Source organism: Grampus griseus, assembly GCF_964374135.1.
Source record: "Grampus griseus genome assembly, chromosome: X".
NCBI classification, from domain to species: domain Eukaryota; kingdom Metazoa; phylum Chordata; class Mammalia; order Artiodactyla; family Delphinidae; genus Grampus; species Grampus griseus.
Window position 1 is genome coordinate 91583712 of NC_138999.1, and position 15263 is coordinate 91598974.

General features: G+C 43.5%; 1 protein-coding gene across 1 annotated transcript; it reads left to right on the forward strand.

The window, feature by feature from the left end:
* Nucleotides 1–5950: 5950 nt before the first annotated feature.
* On the forward strand, nucleotides 5951–13507 carry LOC309817589 (uncharacterized protein; the record flags this gene model as incomplete). The annotated part of the gene is made up of 4 exons (XM_082646871.1): nucleotides 5951–6143; nucleotides 10594–10944; nucleotides 11953–12172; nucleotides 13483–13507. 4 exons carry the CDS (start codon nucleotides 5951–5953, stop codon nucleotides 13493–13495), a joined length of 777 nt encoding a protein of 258 aa, XP_082502997.1. The 3' UTR covers nucleotides 13496–13507.
* Nucleotides 13508–15263: the final 1756 nt, after the last annotated feature.

Genomic DNA, 15263 nt, shown 5'->3' on the forward strand with positions numbered 1-15263 from the left:
CCCGCGTACGGCAAAAAAAAAAAAAAAAAAAAAGCTAGTGAAGAAGGCCATATATTGTTTGCGTCATATGATATGAAATAGCCAGAAAAGGCGAATCCATAGAAATGGAATGTAGATTAGTGTTTGCCTGGGTCTGAAGTAGAAAGCAGGGATAGACTGCAAATGGGCCCAAAGGATCTTTCTGAGGTGTTGGAAACTTTCTGAAATTCAATAGAAGGTATGGATTATGGTGATGTTTGCATAACTTAACTTTAAAACAAAATCATTGAATTTTCCAACTAAAATATGTAAATTTTATGTTAATTGCATCTCAGTAAACATGTTATTTTGTCATTGGTGGTTTTTATCTATCAATAACTACATTGAGATTAACTGAGAAAGACTAAGAGAGAATGTTTTTCTTTCATGTTGGCACAAAATATAAAAAGAACAATGTATACAAGAATTTGTACAACATACTTTAAAAATGACACCTTGGGCAGGATATAAAGAGTGAATAGACCTGATAATTTAAAATTCTCATTTTTCACATTTCCCTGCTTTCATATCTTCAGACCAGATTCCAAGTACATGAGGTAGTCTATTAAAATGAGACTCAAATTATGGTGAATCTATGCAATAGAGAGTTAAGCTTAAAAGAATAACAATTTTTCCACTCAAAATTAAAATTTGGAAGTTTATAGATCCAAATATTATCTTGTGTGATCACTGATGATGTGTATTTTCTAAGCTTTTAACATCTTTTGAAATTATTTATTGACCAGTATTTTTTAACTAAAATGGGTCTGAAAATAGCCAATCCTATTTTATTACACACACACACACAAACACACACGCACACCCGCACACACACACACACACACACGAACACACGTACACACACACACACGTTTAGGTGAGGATGGAACTTTCCATAGGCTGGAGAGTGCTGCCTCTATATGGGCATGCCTAGTTGTCTGTCTTTCATTTTATTCCTCTTCTATTTGCTTCCTTTGCATATGTCAGTAACCATTTAGAACATGAGTGTTCAGGTGAGCATTTTAGTCCGGATTGAGCTGGGCAGTTTTCCTGATTTTGGCTAGGCTTACTTGCATGCATGTGTGTTGTTTGGCTGTTGACTGATTGGACAGGCCTCACTTCAGAAACTGAGGGTTACTTAACTCTGGTCCACTTGCCTTTTATACTCCATGTTGTCTTCGCATATACTTATGATGATGCCCAAGTACAAGAACCTAAGGCTGAAATGCAAAAGTGCTTTTTCATGCCTCTGATTGTGCCGCCCCCACTAATATTTCATTGGCCCATGCAATCAAATGGACAAACTCAAAGTCAGTGAATGAGAAAATATAGTCCCTCTCTCAGTGGGAACGTCTACTGAGTCCTTAGGCAAAGGGTGTAGATACAGGATCTATACTGAGGGAACCTGCAGCAAGAGGAAGCTATCTCGAACCCCATGAAATGCATAAGAAAAGGTCCAGGATAGACTAGAATTAAACCTGTAGCCAAATTGAATTCATAAAGGGAGCAGTAGCAATCAGACCTCAGACCTCCACGCTCTAGCTACTTCTGTTTTCCACGGATGCAATATAGTGAGGTGCTTGCACATTTGAGCTTTCCATTAGGATTTAATTACGCAGTATTAATCATACACAGCTTAGCTACTAATTGGGATTGGGACTTTTCACAGGGATTGGAAGTTTCACTATCATAAAGATGTTTGGTTTCCCCAAACTGGTCTGGCGATCGAAACCAAACCAAATCCCAATCCCAGTAGGTTTTGTGTGTGAGTGTGTGTGGAAAGTGATAAACTGATCTGAGTAGTAGCATTATACAATACCAATTTCTGTGATAATGAAAATGTTCTGTATCTGTGCTGCCCAATACAGTAGTCACTATGTGGCTATTGAGCACTTGAAATGTGGCTACAGTGACTGAGAAACTAAATTTTTAATTATTTTAAATTTCAAATTAAGTAGCTACTTGTGATACATGCACCTTACGTTCACAGCAGCACTATTCACAAGAGCCAAGACATTGAAACAGCCTAAATGTCCGTCGACAGATGAATGGATAAAGAAGGTATGGTACATATATACAATGGAATACTACTCAGCCATAAAATAGAACGAAATGATGCCATTTGCAGCAACGTGGAAGCAACCAGAGATTATCATACTAAGTGAAGTAAGTCAGACACAGAAAGACAAATAGCATATGATATGACTTGTATGTGGAATCTAAAATATGACACAAATGAACCTATCTGAGAAACTGAAACAGAATCACGGACATAGAGAACAGATTGGTGGTTACCAAGGGGGTGGGGATTGGGAGAGGGATGGCGTGGGAGGTTGGGGTGAGCAGATGTGAGCTTTTATATATAGAATGGATACACAACAAGGTCCTACTCTACAGCACAGAGAACTATATTCAGTATCCTGTGATAAACCATAATGGAAAAGAATATATAAAAAAGAATGCATATATATGTATAACGGTATCACTTTGCAGTACAGCAGTAATTAACACAATATTGTAAATCAACTATACTGCAATAAAAAAAGAAAAAAACCCAAAATACCAACCAAGCAAATAAACAAATAAATAGCTACTCGTGGCAGGTCACCACCGTACTGGACAGTGCAGGTATAGGAAATGCAGAATGGCAAGAATACAAAAGTAATCTTGAAAAAGGAAGACATAGGTTACCACACTTCGAACTTATTATGAAATTCTAGGAATTAAGCCATGGGGTACTGGTCAAGGAGAGACTAATTAACCAATGGAATATTACAGAGAATATAGAATCTATCTATCTATCTATCTATCAATCTATACACATACTGGTTCATCACACAGGGCAAAAAATGTGTGTGTGTGCATATACATATATGATAAGTCACCTGATTTATGACAAATGTGACACTTAAGTACAGTGAGGAGACAATGGTCTTTTTTTGTCAGTTGGATATCCACTTGAAAAAAATGAATCGACCTTTTTTCAAACTAGGAACAAAAATCAATTGGATATGGTTTGCAGATATAAATGTGAAAGGTAAAAAATAATTTAAAGCAAACATAGGGAACGTCTTCATGATTTTGAAGTAGGCAACATTTTCTTTTTAACAGGTCACACCAGAAATAAAATACTAACAATAAAGAAAAAAGACTATGTAAAACTTAAGAGCATTTGTTCATCCAAAGGCACCATTAAGAAAGAGAAAAGGCAGTCCACAGATTGGGACTATTTGTTTGCCATACATGTATCCAGTAAAGGAATTGTATCCAGAATACATTAAAAATTCCTACAAATCAAGAAGTAAAGGCAAACAACCCAACAGAAAAAATGGGAAAAGACAAACAGGTACTTCAGAAAAACTGGCTAATACCAATGACTAATAAACAAATGAAGGGGTCTCAACCTCGTAATTCATGAAGGTCAGGGAAATGAACATTGAAGCCATATTGTGATGCTTTTACTTTCACACCTGAATAGGTAAAATGAAAACTGATAGAAACATCATGTCTTTGTGAGGACGTGGAGCAACTGATGCAAGTGAAAACTGGTACATCCACTTTGGAAATTTATTTGCCAACTTCAATATATGTGAATTTATGCATAACCTATGATGCAACAATTTCACTCCTAGCTATTTACCCAAGAGAATTATATACATATGTGCACCAGAACACCTGTATAAGAGTGTTCACAGCAGCACTCTTCACAGTAGGCAAAATGTTTTTTAACTCCCCAAACGCATATGAAAACTAGAGTTGCTAGATAAATGGTGGTATATTCATATCAGAGAATAACATGGAGCAATGAAAATGAACAATCTACAACCACTCACACAAAAAATTAGATGAGTCTTTCAAAAGCAAAAGAAGTCAGTCCCAAAAGAGTGTATAGTAAAAGCCCTTTTGTGTAAAGCTCAAAAACAGGGAAAACTAATCTGTGAGGATAGAAGTCAGATTAGTGTTCACTCTCGGGACATGTAGTGACTTGAAGCAGACACGAGGGGATTTTAGGATGTGGCAATGTGCTGCTTCCTATTCTGAGGGCTATTATATGGGTGTGTTCAGGTTGTGAGTGCTCATAAGACTCAAAAGAGACTCTCCCAATTGTGAAGAGCCCTTTGTAGAGTTGTAACAGTAGGAAGATGACACCAAAACCACCCACAGACTTCCAGTTTTTCCCCATATTATACTGCAGAAGCAATATATAATTCCAGGGGGAAAAGTAATCAAAACCTTGATGAGGGACTTAAGGGTAGTAGGGGTCTGAGAGCATCTGTGTCTCAAGACTACAGTATTGAGTATCCAGGGGAAAAGGCTAATGAGATCTGGAGACTTATGGTGTAATTATTATTGCCAACTGAATTTAGCTGTTGACACTGTAGCTCTGGCTATTCCAGACCTTGGGCTTAAATGCACAATTACCATGTTGCACCTGGGGGACTCAGATTTTCCTGCTACTTGCCACCAGTGGGTAGGCTGACATATGGAACAAGTCACTCTGTTGATCCTATCATAATGGTAGGCCCCAATAAAGAAGAGTTGGCAATGGTTGTTTGCTCACTTGCATGAAAGCCAAGGGGTGGCTCCTTAATCCTGATAAGATATAGAGACCAGCCACTCAAGTCAAATTCTTGAGATCCACGTGGGCTGACCAATCTCCAAGATAGGAAAGGAAGTGTCATTCACTCTATGGCTCACTACTCCCTAAAAAGAAGTCCAGCGCTTAATTTGAGTGTTTGACTATTAAGAGACAATATGTCTCACCTAGACAGTTTGTTGTACCCTACGTCTATGTTGAAGAGAAAATCTAGCAAATGTAGCTTGGTACAGGAGTAGCAGGCAGCTGGGATAGTGCAACAGGCTATCTCAGCAGCCCTACGTTTGATGCCTGTAAAACCCCAAGGGTCCCCTGGAATTGTAGGTGTCTGCTACTGATAACTAGGCTATTTTGAGCTTCTAGCAAGGGAGACCACCTCCACCTGGCAGTGCCTCTTGGAGTCCTGAACTTGATGCCTCCCTGAGAGGGCCATCCACTGCACCCTTTCTGAGCAACAGCTGCTAACCTGCTACTGGACATTTGTGGAGAATGAGAGCCTTAGTCAGGACTGCCAGGGAACAGCACGTCCAGACATCCCTACCTTGAGTTTGTTCCACTCAGATCCTCACAACAAGGTTGGAAAGGTACAACAATCTTTTCTTATTAAATGAAATGTTGTATTTGAGAGAGGGGCAGGTCTGGTCCTATAGCTGTGTCTTGCTTATTTGAAAAGGCTGTGGCTACCTATTTAGGGGCCATTTCACCTCTGTTTGCTCAACTACAAGGGAAGTCTTTTGCTACCTGGTGACCACACTTCCAAGAAGTCCCCAAGGATGCTTGGTGTTGGCTTACTGGTGTCTTGGCCACAATAAAAGCTTACAGTGTCCCCGGGCTTCAGCACTCCTTTAGCCTCAATGACAATCATAAAGGACCCACTGCAGTGAGGACCAGTCAGCACCATGGGCTAAATTAAAAGCTGCCCTCCTTGCCCTAGACAATGCTCCTAAGGGGCAGGCATGCTGTATTTTCACTGGCTCTTGGGCTCTAGCTAACAGCCTAGTTGTCTCTTGGAGTTCATGGGGGATGATTGATTGTCAGACTGGGCAAGTGGCCCTGCTACCAGAATCGAATGAGCTCAAAAGGCCTCCATCTGGGTTACCTGCCAGCAGGTGACAGGACTTTGAGCTCTGCCCACGCCTGGCAAAGAGACTACTTCCACCCTCTGCTGCCATCCGGTGGCTACTTCTGGTGTCAAATAACCTTTGAAACCTATTCTGGCTACGAAGTTGCCATTCCTGTGTGAGCAGCAGATTCTGGCAGCACCAGGGCGACACTTGAATCTAAGTTCCGCCACGCTTTTGGCCACTTGTAATCTTTCAGTGCGAGCCATTCATGATGAAGGAGACTCAAGCAAGACCGCCAGAGCACCCCGGAAGTGCCGTGGTGTGTGCCAATGAAGAATACCTTTCTGGTTCTCACTCCAAACAGAGTACAGCTCTTTTTGACCAACCCGTTATTCTCCGTAATGACTTGAGAGAAGCTGATTCCATGGAGAGAACCAGCAGCCAGACAGAACTGGAGGAGCACAGTTAGAGAGACAAGAGCTGTTCACGATTTACAGCCTTGGTCAACATTCTCAAGAGCATATTGGATGGAAGCAAAACCTCTAGGATAAATCAAATAATAACGGCTGAAATTTCAAGGACTAAAAAAACAGGCAGAGATGGGCATGACACTCATAGGTATTCCACGCCCCTTTTCATGCTCTGGTGGCTGGCATGATCAAGAAGTAGAGTGGATTTTCAAAGCTTTGACTATAAAAGATTGCTGGACAGGCCGTGCTGCCAGAATAATCACTGCCAGACTAGACATCACAGTCAGACTATAGGGTCACTATATGAGGCTGTTCCCAGCAAGGGAATATTCCCTTTCGTTCGTTCTTTCTTCCTTTCTTTTTGTATTTTGGCTGCGCCTTGACGCTTGTGCGATCTTAGTTCCCCAACCAGGGATGGAACCCAGGCCTGGGCAGTGAAAGCGCTGAGTCCTAACCACTGGACTGCCAGGGAATTCCCCAGGAATATTCCCTTTCTAAAGGGAATGGTTGCTTGGGGGATGTCAGGACAGGGAGATCACTTCACTCTATCAGTGATTCCACACCGACAATCCCCAACCATTCCTCTTTCTTTCTTTTTTCTTCCTTCACTGACCTTAGTCAGAGAACGAGGTGAAAGTGACTCCAGCTTATTGCTTCTACTATTACCTGGCTCCAGTCATTGGACATTGTGGGTCACAGATCACAGGGATAGTGATCCACTGGTGGAATCTGTGAAACCTAGATTACCCTTGTGGTGGCTCCCTCAGGCAGCAGTAGGTGATGGTCAATAGACCATTGAAAGTTCTACCATTGTGCCACAGCCTATGTCACTCCTGGAACATCCAGATAGGTCTGGATGCACGTGGGAAATGGCTGGGTCAACGGGAGAAGTACTGACTACTGAATTAGGACAGGCAGACTATGGGGCCATGGAAGGAAAACAACAATCTCAGTATCTGGAGTGGAACTCCTTGTAAGCTGGCAGGTGCAGAGATGGGGATCGGATTTGTGTCCCCTAAATCCAGCACCACGGCTTGGCAAATATCCCCACGGCCCACTTGAGTCAAGTGGCGGTAGCAGCTGACTGAATTGTCTGAGGTTTGTCCTTCCATCCACATAGATGGGAACAGAAAATCTTCCATGGCCATGGCTATTAAATTCGAACCCCCTCATAGAAACACTCTGACCAGGACAACCTGGTTTCATTATTACTGATACAAGTCCACATGGTTCTCCTGATGCATCCATGGCACCAGAGGCATGTATGGATATTGAAGCTGCATTTATTCAGCAACACTGCCCATGTGGCTTTACCAAACCAATATAAAGGTGATCCAAATCAAGTGTAAGAAGACCCTTTAGGTTATATGCTTGTCTGTGTTGGAGAGTGGGCCACAGAACGTCTTTCCATTGGGAGGAGGGGTAATGTTTTAAATCCTGCACTGTCCCCTGTAGTTATTGGAAGTGACGCAACCCTTTGGAGCACCTTTAGAGACACCAGGCAAAGAGGGCTGTTCTACCTGGGGAGATACCTGGTTCCATAGCCCTGGCATCAGTGTCCAGGCCCTGGAGACAATGGCAGAAACATACCTGTAACTTTAGCTCTCATAGCCAATGAGGTGGCACAAGGTCTGGAAGATAAGAGAATCAGTCTAAACTTCCTTGTACTCTTGTAATGGATGACAGACTGGCCTTAGGGTACATTCAGGCTCAAGGGGGAGGAGTATATCCGATCAACAACATCTCCTTTCTGGTTGGCTTAATTCCACCAGGTGGAGCAGCTCAGCTATTGCAGCAGTGCAGGTACGACACTGCATAGTTGGGACACATTCCTCAAGGATCTGGTATATGCACTGAATCAAAAACTGATATTTGACACTATGTCGCCAAATCTACTGTATATGAATCTGGGAACCAAGGAGTGAAAATCAGATTGGCTCACGTAAAAATGAGTCTGATTCCTTTATGATGTTTGAGTGCTGAGGACTTTTAGGACTCAGCCTTCCCTCTACCCCTCCACCCCACAGCTGGGTAAGCTGACACGAAATCCCAGGTAATCTCTTCTTGGAAGCCAGCAGGAGGTTCAAGCCATGCAAGCCCCTACCTCTGCACCAGAACACTCACCCTGGCCCCACCCCTAACCGAAACAAAAACCTGAAATCAGTCTCCTTTCCCACTCTTTCAAGCAGTTTTCAGAGCAGTCTGGGAAGGCTTCCCTGCTCTTCCCTGAAAGCCTTATTATGTAAAGAATAAACCTTGTCCTACCGTCTTAGTATGTGTTATGTTTGGTGTCAGCACTCTTGACATCTGAAGCAAATTTTAGCTGGGAGGATGGGGTCCATCCTTTCTTTCTGGAGTGTCTACAACAGTTCTTCTCACCATCATTCCCTGTAGCACACTTGCAGAATGTGTGCTTCCCATCCCTGAAACTTTAGGGTCTGCCGTATTCAATGTTCTGGATCTCAAGACAGACTGTTTCTGGTAAGGCATACAGGTTGGATTCTACTGAACTTGAAGCTACAGCGACCATCTGGTCACTTCAGTCTCCTCGTGGCAGTGGATCAGCAGGCAAATAAAGCAGATTTCTATATTGGAGGGGGCAAGTTGACCCTGATTACCATGAAGAGATATGAGTTGTTCCTACATAATGGGGACAGGGAGGAGTATGTCTGAACCGAGAGGATTCATCAGGAATTGTTTTGGTGCTTGCCCAGTAACAACAGGAAATTGAATCAGTATAAAAGACCTAATGACTCCTTCATAATTTTAAGAATTGTGTACACTTGAGATCTTGGCTAAGTGGGGCTGAATGCAGCAAAAAGTCTTGGACTGTTGACTCAGAAATCATTCTAGAAAGCCTGCCTTTCCACAGCTATCATGCTTATCTTGGTCCTTTAAAATAAGTCTCTCACTTTCTTTGTTCATTCTTTGGAGCGTTGAAGTGAATATGTTACTGAACCAAACTTGGGTCTGTTCACCCAACGTGCAGCAAAGCTAATCTGACAGCCAGTTGTGGTTAAGGAATGTACAGCACTTTCTGCAAGGTGCCAAGCAAGGAGTGTGGGCAACTTATGCTCAAAAGTCCCAAACTCCCAAATGGCTTTCAGGGAAGGATTTTTAAAGGCAGGGTGAGGGAGAGGGTAGTGATGATATCCTACATGATATCCTTGTCATTAGTTTGTGATGAGGTAACAGGGTGGTATTTGGGGAATTAACATCATCAATATTCTGATTTCAACCTGTCTGGGATCTACTCGCTTGTGCTCAGCACACAGTTAACTTCTTCCACCCGGTGGAGGTTTTAGTATCTGCAAAACAATTCAAGGATGTGGCTCAGATTATTATCTATAGCCCTTGAGAAGGAACTATGGGTCCATGACTTTGTCATATGGCCAAACTATTATTATTTTGTCTTGCTTGACTGTTTTCCTTTTTTCTGCATTTTCTCAATTCTCTGATTAAATTTGCTCTTTGGAACTCAGGGAAGGCTTGGGAGGCTATAGCTCTTCTACAAACAAGAGGTGGGGTGGGGAGTGGAAGGGTGTCTGTAACTACAGGGTCCTGTTCCTTTCTAATTTAGCAGCAGTTCATTAAATTCTTTCCAGCTCCTGTTGTTAACACTTCTGCAACTTTCTGTTCTGAGTGCATCCATTTCACCTCACCTTTTTCCTAACTAGCTTTAATAATGTTAAAATGTCCAAATTCTTTTTTTCTCTTTCTTCTGGTAGGTTTTTTACTATTGCTGACATATTAACTATACAGTTTTTAATGACTCTGCCCCTATTGGCACCAGCCATCTCCAGATGGAAATCAGGGAACAATTCACCCTGTGCAGCAGAGTGCCTCTATATGGGGACACTTCAGTTTTGCTGGCAGTGGTAAAATTAAAAGTATCGGATATGCTTGGACATAAAGGGTAATTGGGGACTCCAAGGTCCTGGAAGGAAAGGGAGGAAGGTCTCAAACTTTAGAAGCTGGGTCTTGAAACTTCATTGAATCGCAGACATGTCAATCCTCGCCTTACAGCCAATGAGTTTAGAGCTCCCTACGGAGGGGGGGGGAGATGGGGGGGTGGGGTGGAAGCAGTTCTCTGTTGACCCTTTGAAGTTCTGGCTCCTGTCAACTGCCTATCAGATTCTTTCCCGCCTTGTCCAACGGCCTCCCAGGCACACTTATGGTTGGCTGCTCCTCGGGCCCCACCCCCCCACCCTTCCTTTCACGAGTCCTCCAAAGGCCACCATCACAGACTGTTCCGCTGTCTGCCGCCATCTTCTCTGCCTCCCACCACCCCCGCCCCCCTCACCCGCCCCGTCCCAGCAGGCTCTGCTGCCAGCAGCGAGACTTAGCTCGGCAGCAGCCATTTTTGCCAACTAGGTCTAGCAGCCGGATCGCTTCTCTGGTTGAGGCACGGACTGGTGCGTCTTTCCTGCCATCTCTGCCACAGAAAAGCGGGGCTCAGCCACACGTGGTCAGAACAGAGCAGGCAGTGGGATGGCCAGCATCCCTGGATCAGTCCCAGGAGGAGCGGTGCCGGCAGAACGGGGTCGCAGGGTCGCCGCCCGTAGGGTTTTACTGGCGGAAGTGCGAGCCCTGTGGGAAGAGCAGGGCGCCCAGCCCATAGTCCAGGAGGACTGGGGTGTAAAGCTGGTAGAAGAGCAGGAAGAGGAGGAGGAGGAGGAAGTGGAGGAGGCGGAGGAGGCTGAAGAGGACGAGGAGAAGAACGAAGAGGCGGAGGAGGGAGACAGAGACAAGGAAGAGGACGAGAATTATGTGGACAAAGAGGAGGAGGAGGACGGTGAGGAGGGCGCAGAAGTGGTCGCGGTATCTGTGAGTTCCCCACCGCGCGGTTTCGGTCCCTTCCCTTCTAGACCCCGTATTCGTTATAAAGGCCGTATCCTGGCCCGGCCGCACGCCGGCCACGCGGTGGTTAGGCGCTGCTCTTGGGAGCCCAGGGAGGCGGGAGAGAGAGGGGACCAGATGCTGGAAGGCGAGTGCCAGGCAGAGGGCAACCCGCCCTGGGAGCCGCGGGAACCTGCAGAGGGGGCGGCATCCCAGAAGGCAGAGGAACCAGCGGCGGCGGCAGCGGAGGCCGAGTTCTGGTTGGGCGAGGTCCTGGCTGATGCCTCCGAGTCCCGGGAGGCTGGGGCATGTGGACCCGACGACGGGGACGAAGCGGGCGAGGGGCGGCCCAGACCTCAGGCCCTTGCAGCCCCTGCTGGGGCATGGGCCTCAAAGGCAGGCCGAGCTCAGCGCTGGCCTCTGGCGGTTAGGCAGCGGGTCAAAGCTCTCAAAAACCTTCAGGCAAGATATGCACAAGTAGAAGCCCAATTCTCTAAAGACCTTTAGGATCTTGAGAAAAAGTATGCTGCCTTCTACCACCCGAGGGGCAAACAAATGGCATACCTCACTTTTGGCTGACGGGCTTCTAAAAACGTAAAGATTCTCAGTAGGATGACCTGAGAAAATGATGAAATGGCACAGGGGCACTTTTCAGTGGTTGAGGAATCAATGAGCTTCGCGGTAGAATTTGTCTTTAAATCGGGCGAACATTTTCCAGTGACGTTCTGGCAGAAACATACAAAAAAGCTCTCAGGATCAGATGATTTCGATCCCTTCTCCAAAGGGCGAGAAGTAATCAGCAGCACAGTGTGTGAGATCTACTGGGAAGAGGGGGAAAATGTTGTGAAAACTGTCAAGCAGCAGAAGTATGAGGGCCATGGAAGTGTTGTATCAACCAGTAGAAACATGACCAGCTATTCTTTTTACTTCTTTATTTATTTTCTGACATATTTGTCTTTTCCAGATCCTCCCGAGGGCAGAGAACTAGATTCTGCTGCTGATGTTAAATCGGGAAATGTTGTCCACCACCTTGTGATGCCAAAGTCTGTATCATTCGACACTAAAGGAGAGAGTGAACATCAGTATGAAAACGCTGATGAAGAGAAAGAGGATGGAAATGAGAAACCAGAAGAAGGACCCAAGCTGGATATGGTCTCAGCAGAGGGCAGCTCTGGAGAATACAGGTATTACTGTATAGTGCAAGCATTCCTGACATATACCTGTTACTAACAGCTTTATGTTTTGTTTTGTTTACATCCTTAATCTACTTTTTATCTTTTTAACATCTTTATTGGAGTATAATTGCTTTACAGTGGTGTGTTAGTTTCTGCTTTATAACAAAGTGAATCAGCTCTAGTATACCTATATCCCCATTTCTCTTCCCTCTTGCATCTCCCTCCCACCCTCCCTATCCCACCACTCTAGGTGGTCACAGAGGTCCGAGCTGATCTCCCTGTGCTATGCAGCTGCTTCTCACTAGCTATCTATCATGTTTTTAATAATTTTTGTAAAGTAAATAAGAAAAAATTGGTGAAGTTTAATTTTGGAAATACAGTTTAATGTACTTGTATTCTTGATGGTATAGAAGGAAGTGTGTTCTGAAATGTGTTTCATTTACAGCCACAAGTCCTTTGTCCTGTAGCCTTAAAACTACTACTGATGGGAAATTTATCAGACCTGGAAATAGAGACCTATATTTTTTTAGAGGTCTAAAATATAGAGACCTATATTTTTAGAGAGTGGCCACGAGGAGAAGCAGCTAAAGTGACCAAGCTGTGCTCTAGCTGTACCTTCATCACGTGGCCACAGAAATGGAGTCTCTTGGAATAACAATGCCTTTGAGAAGGTGAAAGTAAAAAGTCAAGGATTTGACTTACAAAGTAGTAAAAATTTAAGGATTTCAAATAAGACTGCATTTGATGAGTAATTCACAAATATTACTTCAATTTAGATTTTTTATTCAAAAGAAAAGAAAATTAGCCATAGTAAGATTATTGGCTATCACTGAGTTGGTAATTCAATCTAAATTTCTTTTTCCTCTACCCATTCATCTTTTCCTTTCTCTCTCTCATCTCTCTCTCTCTCTCACAGTATCACACTCTTTCTTTCTCCCTTTCTTAATTTTTACACCTGCGGATGTTTGATAACAGCCTCTTTCTCATTTTACAGATACGGAAACCAGAGGTCTGGGAATATAAGGGATTTATGATTTGTGTAAGGAGCATAGGCCCTTAAGGGGGAAAAACATTTAAATCACAGAGTGGCCTTTCAAGAACAAAAGCTAGCATTTATAGTGGTGGGCAAGAGAGAGATGAGGTTGGTGTGATGAAATGATGTGCACCCTGACAACCAAGGGTCTGGGTTACAAGAAGAAAACGTTTTGTTTTCTCCTTGGAGAGCCAATAGATGTTCATAATATTGACTCCTATTTAGAAAGTCCCTGGTGCATGTTATTGGTGTACAGTTGTTAATTGACTCTTCTCCCACCCTACAGTTGGAAGGCATAAAAAGAAGTGGACAGCAAAAGAAAAGATGAATTTGTTCTTCACGGATATTCTAGTTTTCATTAGCCCACAATACAAATGTTGTTTCAAAATTCAACATCCCAAAATGATATTAACTGACATCTGACTTTATTCTTACCTTTGACAGGTAAATTTGACAGTGTTGTTCACATTGAAAATAAAAGCTTGTTTGACATGAATAAGCTGCAGAGTTGGTTTTTTTTTATATAAATAATACAGACTCCAGTGTATCTTGGTTCTATTTATTTCGGCCCACCTTACTGTCATTGAAAGGGATTTCTTTCAACTATTTGGTAAGCCTGTTTGACATCCCTTTATAGCAGCCTCAAATAAATTGAAATATTAGATTATAAACAACTTGTGTGGCAATAGAGATGGTGGCCCAGCCTCTAGTATATGTTACTGAAAGAAACTGATGGATGACCTAGCTTGCCTGGAGACCAGATGGTGCTAGTGGCCTGCCATGGAGCAGCAGCATCAGCGTCTGCTGGGAACGTGTTTGAAATGCAAATTCTCAGACCCTGCTCCAGACCTGCTGAATTGGATATTCTGAAGGTAGGCTGCTAGCCATCAGGTTTTTACAAGTCCTCCAAGTGCTACTGAAGCACACTAAAGTTTCAGAACTGCTGCTTTAGAGCAATGGGGGAAACGTTTAACTACACCCACAGTAGGACCAGCCTTAATTCACTGACTTGGTACTATTGCAGGTAAACTGAACAGGATGGTGAGATCTGGACTGAGGAAGACACTAGAATTCTCAGGGGCCTGAGACACAAAGGCCTCCAGGAGGGATGTGTTAGTTTCCTAGGGTTACCGTAACAAACTACCACAAAGCAGGTGGCTTAAAACAACCAAAATTTATTCTCTCACCGTTCTGGAGGCCAGAAGTCTGAGGTCAAGGTGTCGGCAGGGTTGGTTCCTTCTGGAGGCTCAGAGGAAGGATCTGTTCCATGCCTCTCTCCTGGTTGCTGGTGGTTGCTGTCAATCCTTGGCCTCATTTGGCTTGTATATGCACGATTCCACTCTCTTTCTTCATCTTTACATAGTGTTTTCCCCTGTGTCTCTGTTTCTGTGTTCTTTCTCTTCTTATAAGGACACCAGTCATATTGGATTAAGGGCCCACCCTAATCCAGTATGACCTCATATGATCTTTATTACACCTGCAAATACCCTCTTTTCAAATAAGGTCACATTTACAGGTTGCGGGGGTCAACACCTCAACATGTCTTTTGCGGGGACACAATTCAGCTTATAACAAGGGGCAAAGATTCAGTAGTGGAAGGGACGAATAGATAAAGGAGAAACCTAGTTCCAAAACGATAAAAGCATTATGATACCATGCACATATGAAGTTTAAAGACATGCAAAATTACTAGGTTGATTATAGATACATCTATTTGTAGTAAAAGGCATACATAGGAGTAATGCATACATATGTAGTATGCAGAAAGGTGTGTATGAGAACAATAAACTTATTTAAGACAGTGGTTAAATCTATGGAAAAAGACGGAGAATTCAGTTGGGGAGAGGTACACTGGGTTTCAATTTTATTTGTAAGCTTATGTTTCTTAAGACGGCTGATGGTTGCATGGGTGTCGCATTTTCAGACCTTTGTCGAGGTCTGAAATATGTCCTAATTTAAAGAAAATTAAAAGAGGAAATGGGCCTAGTATCTGGAACCTCTTTAAGGGAAAAATGTGAAGTGGTACTTGAGCAGAGCAGAGGATCAGAGAAGGGGAGGACCAGGGGT